At 36.1% G+C, this 14546-nt stretch overlaps 1 protein-coding gene across 1 annotated transcript in view; it reads right to left on the minus strand.

The window, feature by feature from the left end:
• Nucleotides 1–14546, minus strand: part of LOC102218810 (general transcription factor IIF subunit 2-like) — a 51728-nt gene that overhangs the window by 6835 nt on the left and 30347 nt on the right. The window contains exon 5 of the mRNA XM_005807684.2: nt 232–313. Within this exon, the coding sequence (XP_005807741.1) occupies nt 232–313 (82 nt within the window). The remainder of the gene's footprint in view (nt 1–231; nt 314–14546) is intronic.

The raw sequence follows: 14546 nt of genomic DNA on the forward strand, positions 1-14546 counted from the left end.
GAATAAAAGCCATAATTACAATAACCTGAGGCTTTAAAGTCATAGGTTGTGTTCACACTACAACCTGAAGTGACCCAATTCCGATTGTTTTTAACATAATGTGATCTGTATCTGATCTTTTCATGACAGTCTGAACAGCACAGGTTGGATTCTTTTTTAATGAAACTCTGTATCAAATGTAAACGATGCGTGTCAAAACCCAGAGAGCCAACAGCTTGGCGCTTTACTGACCTCTTGACCTTCATGTAGCTGTCGGAGACGACGGGCCGGCACTCGGCTCTGTGCAACACCGTCCCCTCCAGACTGACTTCATCTGCAACACAAACTGTGACTCAGCCGCCTCATCGTGATTCACACACACAGATGCACTCACTGTGTTATGGAAATGTTAAAGAAAAGTTTTGGAAATGATAAAAAACATGAATTTATCAATCTCACCTCAAGTATCTGATCTCTGCTGGGAGACACGGTGTCCCGCAGGGTTCAATCTTAGGCTCGGTTTTATTTTTATATGTTCTCACAACTCATATTATTGGGTTTAGCTCCTTCCTGGTTCTTGTTATTGGTTTATAACCATACAAATGTTTGAAACTTTAAATAACTCACCAACGGTTTCAACATTTTAAGTTGTACAGTGAACTCTGGGATTAGAAACTACAGCTTTAAAACTCTGAAACCTACTCTAAAATAATTTATCGCAACATATTTAACATGCTGTGCTGTAAGGTACGGTGTCCCGCAAGGTTCACTTTTGGGCTTTGTTTTATTTGTATATCTTTTATTATTGGATTTAGCTCCTTCTTGTTTCTTTTTATTGTTTTTTAACCATACATATGTTCAAAACTTTAAATAACTCAAAGTTATTTCATATTTACATTTTCACAGTGAACTTAGATTAGAAACCACAGCCTTAAAACTGGACCTTCTCTAAAAGATTTACATCAACAAATTTTAATAACTCAAACCCCAAATATACCTTAACAATCACAGTAAGAACTATCTGCCCCCACTACAGATGGTGACATCTATGGTCTTCCGTATGTCCACTCTTTGGGGTTCAGCCAATCAGAGCCAAGAAAATTGAATGGCGGTGCTGATTGGCTACCAACATGTCAAGTAGCATTGCACCTTTGGACTTCATTTTTCCAGTCTGCATTTTTTTTTTCAAATATTTTAGATATCCCTTATGAAATGGTCTGCAAATAGGTAAATTTTCCATGAATAATTTGGAGTTATGTTACACAAGAAAGAGGTGGAAGTTTCACTGTATCCATGAATACATGGATGCTGATTTTAAAATTTCTTTGGACTAATTAGTGAATTAGAATAATCTTACTCTAACAAAATTATCATGCTTTTATTGGAAAGTAAAATAAGTCCAAACAATGTTTTTCAAAGGCCCATAGACCATTTTATGTGCTTTAAATTCCTCAACTTTTGGTTTCTGTAAAAGTCTTGTTGCTTGCCTTGGACAAGTATGAAAAACAAAACCATGTTTTGTTTTGTAGATAAATTAATCCATCCACAGGCTGTACTGAAAGCAGTTTAGTCTGTTTTTGATGCTTGGGTGAGGAGCTTTTAGCGATTAAAAACTAAATGTTGGACGGAGTTCCCTGAGGAAATCAGATCAGCAGTCAGTGAGCTTCAATAAATCACTCCATGTTGATTTAAGAGCTTTAACTTCTTTTATCGACACCTGTTTTTGTCTTCCTGCTTTGGAAAAATCGCTTTGTACATAAACTTACACACTGAAAAAGGAGAATGGAGCTCCTACTTTTTAAAAAATTTGTTAATTTGTTACATACAAGAAATGAAATTGGTCAAACTTACATTATTTACGTTTGATTAACATGACGACTTAATAAACTTAAAATAATTAATTCCATTAAATTCCAGGAAGATACAACCACAATGTATTAAAGAAAAAAAACTGCTAAAATCTCCATTTTCTGTTTACATTTAGTGAAGGAGGAAGTTGCACTCTTGTCTTCTTCAGAGGTTTTTGTGTTCTCAGTTTTTGGTGCAGCGCCCCCACAGGCAAGGAGGGGAACAGTTACTAAAAAAAAAGAAAGGTTTGGATCGTTTGACTCAGTGCAGTGTGAAAGCGAACTGCACCAGATAAAAATGTAACAACACTGCCATCAGGTGGTTTTCATTATTACTGTAGCATGTTAAAATATTCACATTTAGCTGTACAAACAAAAATGATTGCAAAAAATATTAGTATTTCAATGTAAAAAAGGAAAAAAGTCATCACTGACATCCTCTTCATGAGGCTGTCTTACCAAAAACAGTGTCTTCAGTCAGAGGCTTATTCAAATTTGCTGTTAAACAGACTGCTACAGGAGATCATTCCTGCCAAAAGCCATCACCAGCTACAATAAGTATTTGAAGAATTGGAATTAATATGAATTACAACAACATTTAATTTCCCTTTGGCATCAATAAAGTAGTTTAGAATTTTAATATACCCTAAATCAAACCTTTTCGGCGCTCAAGCATGAGATAATTCAAATACCAAAACTCAACTATCCATAGATGGAACCATTTTCTGCCTCTTAATTTCAAAATGACCAAGTTTGCAATTGAATGCCCTGCATGAACACTCAATATTTACCCACTGCAAAAGGATGAGGTCACATTGTTGTTCCCAGCTTTGAACCAGTAATCATTCAAACAGGCTGCAATAAAACCATCAAAACCCACATCCTGACATTTACTGTCACATCTGAGTCACCTTGAAAAATTTTCCGCGCTGTGCTTTTGTGAAGGTGCTTCGGCCGATTATTCAACCATTCAGCCCACAAGTTGCCTCTTCTGCTCCTCTCCGATCATCATTTTCCATTTCTAGTTTTCAATAAACCGGCCAGGAAACGGCGGCGTCCAGTTGGTGAGCGTCGGCGTTTCTTTGGCAACTGCTTACCCCATTGTGCATTGTTGGAGGATTTGGCAACATTGTTTTAAGTCTGTTATGTGGACAAATAAAGGGCACAAAAAGCCCAGAAATTTCACATTCAGCATCTGATAAAAGCAGAAGAGAAACGAGTCTCTGGCTCAAATTACACCACAAAGGAGAGAGACCGGGTGTTAGAAACTCCCGCATCTTCATCTGTGATTTCCTGATTGATCAATCTGTTCCGTCTTCTCATTTCCTTTCCTCTTTTTGTGTTTTTGTGTTTGTTTTAACCTCTCCTGCTTAAAACACATGGGCGAAAAGATATTTCAGCCAAAGCGACGGGATCACCTGCCAGCCGGCAGCCGCTGCGCCACGGCGTCTTTTTGTTGCCTGGATGATGCGGTGCATTGTCCACATAACAACAAGGCAGCGTATCACTGCTGCTCAGGCACTTGTTGCTTTACAGATGTCCTCCCACATGTCAAAACAGTGCAAAAAAATATTTGTGGTGGCACATTGGCCCCGACAAGCATCAGCAGATCCACTGTTGACCCGATTCACTCTGTATACAAATGTGAGAACAAGTTAAATATATTCACTCCACTGCTCAAGAAACACTTCTGTGCTTAGAAATGTTTCAGTGATAAAATGGTAATAATAGTTTCTATGTTTAAAAAGGGTTTAATGATAGTAATAAAATAGTAACAGCAATAATAGTTATAAGATGTCAGACAAGAAATAACTCCATAAGTTGTTTTTTTACCTCGCTATCGTCAGTAACTGAATAGAGACAAATTTTAAACGGTTTAACACAAGTCATACAGTTTAAACTTCTTTAATTATATTGTCACTTTGTAGACAATTGTCGCTCTTTTCTGAGTGTGCTAACCATGAATATCGCTAATATGAACTACCAGCAACTGAAATTTCTAAATTTGAAACCATTTTGTCTTAAAACATTAGCAAAACTTTTTAACAGCTCCCTCACACAGTGTGACGTCGCCTCTGCTCCTAATAAAAATGATTTCTTGCAACAGAATGGATATACTTTTAATAAACTCAGTTTCTGTAGCTAATCTTGTTGTTGAATATTTAAAATATTACTTCAAAACAAACTTTAATTTGACTAATACAATATCTAAAGACATAGGGAAATGTTTATAAATATGCATGCAGAGACATTGTGGAAAGATGGAAATGGTTCAAAACATGCTTACATCATCTGCATTTGAATTTCCCTTCGGAGGACAAAGAAATAGGATCCCTTCAAGCTGATGTAATTTAGCTGCAATTATTGTTCTCGAAGAAGTGTCACATACTTGACAGCCCATGAATAACTACAGAAGATACTGACACAAACACAAGAAAATCATCAGAGTAAAACTGTGCAACATGTTTGTTTTTTCCCCACTTTTGAAGAAAAAGGTGAGCTTGATTAGAGATTGACGCTTTGTGTTTGTTTCCTTTGATTGCTGAAAACATTTCTTCTTAAAAGCTGAAAAATTTGCAAAGAAGAAAAAAAGAACCAGTTTTGTGACAAACAGACTGTTTTTGGGACTCAGAGCTCCTGAAAATTACTTGATAGAATACAGATACATATACATATAACGAAGGTACTCGGTGTTAATTAATACAGGAAAAAAAGCAGATGCATTGGCCTCAGTCGCCATAGTAACCACCTGCCAGCATGTGTAGCACAACATTTCGTCGACCGCCAGCAGGACTCTCTTAAGGCAGCAAACACTTTGCAGTACATGTCAGCGATCTCACTAATGCTCATCTTTGCCTTTTTCCCCACAAATGGATGCAATTATGTGCAATTATTGGCTGGCAAGTGCCAGAGCTTGAAAAAAAACCAAACAAAAAAACCCACAACCCACACACATGAGGAACATGTATGCACAGATGCAGCAAACGTCTTCCCCCTTCCAGCTGCACAAAGTTACAGTCAGCAGGTCAAGGAGACGAGATCCGCGTCCCTGGTTTCCATTCAACCTGGTTTTCCGAAGTTTTAAACGGAGAAAATGTCCTTTCTGAACACAAAGAAAGAAACGAGAGAAAAGACAGAGCACAGCCAAGAGTAGCTCAAGGCTTCTGCGTGTGGGAGGGACACTCGAGACAAACAGTTGACTGGATTCAAATTGAAACTCTTAAATACTACATCAATGTTGTGGTCAACACCTTCAGCAGACATTCAATATCCTAATTCTCCTACGCACTTATCATTCAGGACTTCATAAACCTCTCTTGCTTTGTTGCCGGTGCAGAAACTGGGACTTTGGTGAGATCAAACACAGCGACCCTCAGCAAAAAGAGCCAACATGAATGATTCATTGGTTATTTCGTTTTCCTAGATTTTTTAATGATATTTGTATTCCTTCTTCCTCCCGCCAAGACTACATTAATGCATAAAGAGGACAAACGAGAAAAAAATGACATACAATGAAAAAGGTGCTTTTTCACAATTTTTGTGATACCAATATTATGATTTTGTGCAATAGATCAGGGCTGTCCAAATCCAATCCTGCATGCTTTTGATGTGTTCACATTACGCAACTATTATGCAAAATCCACATTTTACCTGTTTGTGTACTTCCATTTGGGTCTCAACTGCTTCTAAAAACAGTCCAAGCACTTAAAAAAAAACACCCAACTGTTTTTTAAATAACTTCATGTTTTTTATGTGCGGAAAAGGAGTTGTTTCAAAAACCTCCCGACTGTTAAGTCACATATTCCAGGGGCACTGTGCCGTTACCTAGCAACCCCAGAAGCCCAGCCCTGTTACCTAGCAACCCAAGCGGAATTCCAGCAAGTTTCGGCTCCTTCTGAAAGGAGCTCAACATATTCAGAACTGACCAGGTTAAAATCTCGTTTTCCAAGAATGATTTTGTATAATAAATGCTATGGACATGTTTTGTATGTTCCATTTAGGGCTTATTTCTACCAGCTTTACATCTTTACAAGCTGATTTTATTGCCTGTTCTTTGTAAAACGGACCAAACTCAGACAAGATGTACAGTAATAAAATTTATTCACTACTGTCTAAAAAGGAACATGTTCATTTCCTTTCAATTCACAATTATGTCCAACTCTGTGTCAATCTATCATGTTGACCAATGTGAAAACTTAAAGTGGTACAAATATTTCTAGTGGCATACTGGCTTAATAAACACTTTATATAAAAACTATAATGTAGATGTAATATTTAAAAATGCCTTTCATAACAAAACAACAAGTTGGCTTGTCTGAAAAAAACTTAAAACAAGTTTACATAAGTAGAAGTAATCATGGTGGAAATAAAACATGTGCTGGCTCTCAGTTATATTTTAAGCTATGGTACAGAATGCTTCATGTAATCAAACAGACTCATGACTTTTGTGTCTTAGTAATGAAAACCCACAGAGCTCTTTTGCAATCAAACACAGATTTGAGAACAGAAATCAAGGCAAAGCATTTAAAAATACTTGACCCCAAATATAAACTTGTGATTAAAGTGGAGTTGAAAAGTTTTCCAGCAGATTTAGAAGCTGCTCTTATTGTAAATACTGCCATATAAGTTTAAATCAGGGGAAAAAAAGGTAATTTGAGTTTTAAAAACATATGAACTGTTCTTTTTATCCAGTAGAATTTGAGATGCATTTGATGGCTGTTGAAAATATTTTTTTGACAAAACAAGAGCAATAAAAAAGTGCTTATTAGGAACAGGACAATTATTCTATGGTAGAAATTATAAGGAAAAGTCGCACCTTTTAAAAAGCTCAAGGCATAATTCATTTTAATCTGTAAAAACATTTCTATTAAGTGCTCTCTGTAGAAATTTGGGAGCCATTTCTGGTCTGGTTTTGTAAAGTTTGACCCCCATATGTAGTTTTTAGGCAATTCTGACTTCTGATATAATATAAAAATATAAGAACAGATTTCAAAATATTTATTTCCAGCCTTCCTGCTTTCACCAATCTATTATTTACCAGAAATAAATGATTACAGAGTTGACATGTTAAATTGTCTTTAGCATCTTATATTAGCGTTATGCTTGACTGGCACAGTTACCATTATTAAAAACCACTGTCTCAATCTAAATATTCAAGAAAAGGAAGATCCTTAACTTCAGAGATTTCCAAAAATCACAAAATTTCCAAATCCAGCATTTACCACAGTGTGATAGATGTAAAATAAATTTATTTAGAAGTGCTTACTAAATGCAGAGGCAGCTATTTATTAAAATTTTAACAGTTTATTTGGTTTTATCTACACATTCTGGTACACCTGCAAAGAGCAGAAACATCAACTGCCTGTAAGTGTGTGGTTCGATACATTTTTAAAACCCAATTAACTTTTCAACCCACGTTGCTGCACATACCTGCTTTCTGTCTGACGTTAACGAAAATAAAACCCCAACCAGCGCAGACACAGTTAATCCTCGTTAGGAAAAGATCAAGTGATTTGTGCTTTAAGTGACGCCTCAAATGTGACTCTGGACATCTTTTACCGCCGCGTTTGAGCTAATGACTGCAGACCTTATAAAGGGATTAAGGGTTCAACAGAAACACAAAGCTTCAGCCAAAGGGCATCGTGAGGCTTTATGAGATGGGAGGACCATTAACAGATTTCACTGAAGTCGTGGGCAGCAGCTTAAAAGGTCAAACACACTGTAAACGGCACAATTATCAGACAAAGCCGATGCACAGAGTCACAGCAGGCGGCTTGTCTTTCACAGACAAGGTGCAAATGGTGATAAAAATACAATCGGTTTGAAATGAGCTGAAAAAGTGCAATTTATATCATATTTGTTATTAGAAAACCAAAACAACTGAAATATATTCATAGGATATTCACCCTAGTAAAAGACATTTTAACACTTTAAAACAGTAACAGTAACAGCGACTAATTCTCTTACAAAGGCCCTGAAAACCCGATCAAACTGCAAATATACAAAACCTTACCAAGTATTTTCCTCTAGTTTCTAGTGCAAATATTTTAGCTAACTTACAGGTAACTTTTCAGCAAGATGTAAAAGTTTGTTTAAAGTAAATAATTCCTTAATATTGTTTTGAAAAAGAAGATTATTTCCATGTCATGAGTGGAACTAGAACTCGGTTGCTAAGTGACAGACTTCGGTTGGCAGGGGTTGCTAGGTAACGGCACAGCACAGGTCAATCGTGAAATAAGTCAAATAATCTGCCGTTTTCACCAATATTAAGAAATTATTTACTTAAATCAGGGGTGTCCAAACTTTTCGTCATGTGGGACAAAATCGCAAAGTCAAAAAGACAAACAACTTTATTAGAACAAATTTATTAATATTATAAGTGCCATTTTATTGGCAACAGGGAAGTTGTAATAACAACAGAGTTTAGTTTCTATTTTGTCCCCTATTAACAAACATAAGTCGTTTTCAGGGTTAAATTGCGCTGCAGGAATAAAAAATTAATTTAATTCTTAAATTAAAAGGGCTCGTGGCAATTGAGAAAGTATCCGACAGTTTGGGAAACATGCAAAATGTTTAAATATGGAGAAAGATAAATCTTTAATACAAAACAACATGTTACAGATTTTTAATTTTACAATATTATTGGAATATGAAAGTTAAAAAAGTGGGTTTTATGTGTTGTAAACAGCTTTTGCTCTCCTGCCATTGCTGTGACTGTGAGCTGATTCAACAGAGATGGAAAAATGTTACAGAAGGACAAACATTAAAGCTTCTCTCAGGCTTTATATTAGTGTTCAGACAGAACTCTAATATAAATAACACTTATATAACATTTTATCTTTTAGATAATATTATATGAAAGATAAAAATGTGCTTTTTGAATCTTTTGAGAACATGGTTTTCCAAATATATCTTCGTTTAACCAGCCTGGTTCTTATGGCTTTTATATAAACATTATTAAATCCAAAGTAAGATTTATTGCGTTATCTTTATGAACACATCTCCTTGGGTCTCTCAGCCTTTCACTGTAAATTTGTATTAAATCAGACAATGTTTCTTATAAATACATCCTGCTTTTAATCTGCTCTTTCATCCGCTCACATATTTCATTTGTCCTGACCTCCTTTTGTACCACGTTCAGCTATTCAAACACATTTTCCCGTTTCAGATACAGAGCTGTGATTTAGAGACGGCAGAGAGGAATAAAAGCTCTCATGACATTATGTCCAACATGGCTACATGTTTAGTCAATGAGTAATGGGAGGGTTATATTCTGTTTTTATTCAAGCACTAAAATTAAAACAGACGAAGAAAAGCAGAATGCAAAAAATTTAACCCTAAGTTCCTTTATAATTTGAATTCCTAAATAATTAAAGACGCTTAATTCCTGTCTCTACAACATTAAACGCAGCTAAATTAACATTAAACCAGCAGGATGTGAGTAAACAGACCAATAAAGAAGCAATCTGAGCCACAAATACAGTTAATTTGCATTTCTTAAAGAGCATAGAAGTGAAGGCAGCTGGAGAACAGAGAGGCGAACGCGAGGTCATCCACCCACTCGAGCCCATCTCTTACCTCCATCTGCTTCCAAGCCCTTTTCCTCAAAGCTGCGACCTCCCTAATGTTAAAACAACAAACAGCTCGCCGCCCACCAGGCCTCCCATCAGCCATCACTGTCTCCGACTGTCAGTCCCCGTTCGCGCTTCGCCGCCACAACATATAGAGTCAGAGCCATACGCGCTAATTTGATCATACAGCACTCACAATGCTCTTTAATTCAAGCAAAACTATCTGTTTTTATTACTATTATTTAAAACTCTGTACAGCATCTTTTAAACCGATTGCATAAGTAACCTTTTTCAGTGAGCCGGAGGCAGGTCACGCAGTCTCTGTTCTCATTTTCTATGATTCTCGTATTTTTACAAAATAAAAAGGTTCAACCTGGTCACAAAAGTTCTGCCAATTTCTTGGGGGAATGTGTTTAAAATTCATGTTTTAAAAAAATTATATTTTCCTGAGATATCTGAACAGATATATTCTAGAGAATTGACATTTTATTAAAGCAGAAACACAGGAGCACACTATTACATATCGATGATAATACAGCGTATATAACTCTTACCTAAATCTTACATGAACTTCTTTGTTTCAAGGTAACTTCTCAGTGGGGCGAAGAGAAGTCACATATGGGGTACCCCAAGGTCCAACCCTGGGATCCCTCTCATTTAACATGCTCCCATTAGTTCAGGTTATAAGTAATAAGAATAGCTATATGTCTATGCAGATGATACACAGCTCTACATTACAATGCGACAGATTAATGTCTGGATGTGCCAAAACTTTCTGCAGCAGAACAGACACAAAGCTGAAGTTATTGTCTTTGGACCTAAAGAGGAAAGATCCAGAGTCAACGCACAGCTTCAGTTATTACAGCTGAAAACTACAGATCAGGCCTGATATCTGGTAGTAGTGTTGGACTCTGACCTGAACCTTCAGAGCCACATAAAGAAAGTTACAAAGTCGGCCTTCTATCACCTGAAGAACATCTCCAGGATTAATCACAAATCTAGAACAAACAGCAACACAGCTGAAACACTGAGTTCCTTTAAATCTAGACTAGAAAACACTAGTTTAAATAAAAAACAGCTAGAACACTGATTAATATTCTTGATTTTATATTTAGAAGAAGGCATTTGACAAAGTGTCATGTTTATTGTTTGTCATGTGTTATGTGTTTATGGTGTAAAACATTTTAAACTACCATTATTACATGTGTGATATACAAATACATTTGACTTATTAGTGACATACTAAACAGAAAATATATATTTTTCTTAAAAACACCAAAGGCAAATCAATCAAAAGATTATCTATGTAGGAAAGTAGTGATGCTGATAAAAATGAAGGGTGGAGTTTTTCCTCATCAAGAAAAATCAATCTGTCTCATTGACACTTTTTTACTCTGGGATTATTAAATTAAAATCTTGGCTGTACAAAAAAAATGTTGGTTTAGGTCTATGGGTTATGGAAGAAATGTTCATTACATTTTTTGCAAAAAATCATTCGTAGATAATAAAATTTTAGATTTCTCAGTTCTAATTATTTTAAATTCCTTTCAGAATTAGCTGTTGGTGTCCTGTCACTTTAAATCCAAATAAACTGCTGCTGGCCACGCCCCCCAACTCAACGTTTACACTCGCATGTGAAAATGGCTACGAACAGATGTGCAACTATACAACCGTACATCTTTGGAAAGCAGAAGTAGAGCCTCCTGCACAACCAACAAGAATGCAGCAAGTGGTCTCTGAATGGTAAATCACCAACAAAACACTTCTCTTTTCCAGCAGCCATTGTACAGCGCATACAACAGTAAAACCAGCTTACCAAACATGCTGGAGCTCGGCTTGGGTTGCCAGGTAACGGCACAATACCTATCAAAAGTGACTCAACAGGGAAATTTTGGAAACCGCTCGTTTTCCAGACACCAAAAAACATTAAGTTATTGACAAAAAAAGGCTGGTTGTTTTCTTAAGCACTTGGGCCATTTCCAGAAGCAGTTCAAACCCAAATAGAAACAAAGAACCTTGAAATGTGTGAATTTTGCATAATAGATACTTTTTAAATAAACGACTAACCACTTCTTTCCCTACATGTTTTCTAATCTAATCAACAGAAGCTGTTTGAGCTAAATGAATAATCATTTTTTAATCAACTTTTCCTCATGTAGAATTGGTGTGAAGTGATCTTTGTCAATAGAACATTTTAAAACTGACCCATTAGATTTGAGTGGTTTAGACGTAATTTCTTCCTGTTGATTTTAAGACACATTTCGCAATCTCACATCAAAGACATGATTATGTTAAATGAAGATAAATCCCGATGTTAAAGTCTGAGCACTCCTGCCACATTTAAGATCACTTAAATGTCAACGCATCAAGTCACTAAATGTCGAGGAAAATGGTATTTCTTTCAAGACAAAATGGCACAAACACATTTCTCAAAATCAAAGTTTATAGGGAAAAAGTGTACTTGTCCTTTAATTCAGTTTGCAGAAATATGTGAAAAGAAAGTAACCTCTAAGGTGGTTTTTGGTATTTGGGTCTGGGAAAATCGCTCAGAAACTGATTTCTCCTGGAGAAATATTCTCTCAACATCCATCCCCTGTTCTTTGGATCTCTATCCTGCTGAAAGATTCACTTCTTCAGATCTTTAATCCGAGTAAAATTCCTCCACATTCGTGTCTGAGGCATGCACACATTTTCAGCTCTTCGCTTAGTGTTGACGTCCCTTTGAAATCTGAACTGCTGATTATGGTTTACCATGCCTTTTGACGAGTTAATGATGCTACAGCTATAAAAAGCCACTGCTGTGCACATAATGACTGCAGCTCCAGGCTTATTGTAGAAATTAGACTAACACAACTAAATTAAATAGCTGCTCTATAAATAACCAACTGTGTCCATGTGCATTCTGTTCTATAATTATTGAGATTCATGCAAGATTATGAATGCAGCCGCAGTTCTTCGCATTAAAGCCGATTATTCATAAAGTATCTCATATTAATGAAGATTATTCTTGAGACTACATTTGATTTCACACTTTATAATTAAAATATAAGGTAAATTGAACTCTTACGACAGATATATTGACAACACGGAAGCAATAAAGGAAGGGTCACATTGATTGGATCTCCAAATATAATTTTCCATTAGCGCTCATCCTTTCCGAGCCCAGAGGCTGCTTCATTAAGAAAATATAATGATTCCCCTCGTTAACTTTATAGTGATTTGCCGACCTTTGCAGCCGTATTGCGCCCACTCGTTTTGATTTTAAACGAGGAAAAAAGCAGCATCCATATGCAACAAAGTCACCTTTGATGCGCGGCTAATGAAGAGGGAGCTGGTGAGCTGTTTACATACTGCTACTGATTCAGGTCACTACTGTTTCATCTTGATTTTAAAAAATAACAGTAAGTGTTTGTTTCTAATGAACATTTCAGTTCAGAGCATGATTCAATGTAAAAGTTGAACAGACGAGTTCTGATGCCCTTTTTCCAGTATAAATAGCACGCTTTATTCAAACACTAAAGTGACACAACCTTTCATTTTTGTATCAATATATACATTTTCAGTGATATTTGCTGTCCTTTTTCCATTACCTGAACTGGGGACCAGTAACCTGTGAATATTGGGTTCAGTATCTCTTCAGTTCACTCTTATTTCCAGAGCGATGAGTGAAAATATCTGCAGAATATATATTTGACTTTATTTATAACAGAGGTGCCAACACTTTGTGCCTTGAAAGCCAAAAATATCAAGTTGAAAGTAGAACTTTTTGTAGTTTTATTTTTAATAACAATTATAATTTTACTTGTTCAACTATAGCCTAAGCTCACAATACTTTAATACAATAAGAAAACCAGTCAGATTTCTCTAGGAACATCTAAAATAATAATAAATCATTTTAAATGTGAAACTTAAAAAAACGTCACACAAGTTTGTCAGATTAAAAAAACAACAACTATATACTAAATTTTTCAAGTTGAAATTTTCTAGATATTTTTTTGTCCTTTCAGAAACAAGAACAAAATATGACAAACTCTTGTTTTATTTAGCAAAGTGTAGTTTGAATTTTAGTAAAAGTCACTGAATGTTTCTTATCCCTTTTCCTATTAAAATAAATTAAATTCAAAGCAAAAACCTGGATAAATGCTTTGTGTTAAACCAACAACAACAACAAAAACAACCCAGTCGTTTTTTGGCAGTCAGTTAATGCTTTTTGGTGTCTGAAATAAAAGCCGTTTCAAAAACCTCCCAATTATTAAGTCACATTCTACTGGCACTGCGTCGTTACCTAGCAACCCCGGCCAAGCCCAGCCCTGTTACCTAGCAACCCAAACGGAACTCCAGAAAGTTTGGTAAGTTAGTTTTACTTTTGCATGCTTTGAACAATGGCCGGAAATGACAAGTGTTTGGTTGTCAGAAACTACCGATATATTCTTGTTGGATGTATCGGATGCGCGATTACAGTTGTGTAGCAGGGCATCTGTTAGCAGGAATTTTACGTACGAGTTAACGTTGACTTGGGGGTCACGGTGAGCAGCATCTTATTTGGATTTAAAGTGACCAAAGGCCCTAAAACAACTCATTCTGGAAGGAGTTCAAAGCAGCAGAACTGAACAGAATAAAATCCCATTATACAAGAATGATTTTGTGCAATAACTGTAATGAACATGTTTTGTATAGCCCATAAAACTGTCCTAACCTATTCAAGGAGCAGTCACCTTTAGAAATCTGCATTAACGTCAAACTTCTGCACCTAGTTGTTGTTTTGAAAACACCCAAAAGGATGAAATTAATTATATACTTATCCAGAAAAAATAACATTTTAGGTAAATAATTGTGTGGTCAATACCTGCTTGTTGTGAAATTGCTTTTCCTAAGCAGCATAATTCTTGAATTTGAGCTAATGAGACAAACTGCAAAGAGCACATACTGTAGATCCCCATAATAAATGAAGGAAGAGATTGACAGCTCTGAGCTCATGTAAGGCTTTATTAAAGTGGTTGCCATGCCAGCTCCACAGCAGTCAGTGACTCCATGTTAAACCACAAGCTCTTAAAGCCCTGCTATGAATAATTCACCGCTGTTAACAGCAGAGGAGAGTCCTCGCTAATAGCATTTTGGGAAATTTGAAATCCAACAAGAACAACAACAA

This window comes from Xiphophorus maculatus, chromosome 7, assembly GCF_002775205.1.
Source record: "Xiphophorus maculatus strain JP 163 A chromosome 7, X_maculatus-5.0-male, whole genome shotgun sequence".
NCBI classification, from domain to species: domain Eukaryota; kingdom Metazoa; phylum Chordata; class Actinopteri; order Cyprinodontiformes; family Poeciliidae; genus Xiphophorus; species Xiphophorus maculatus.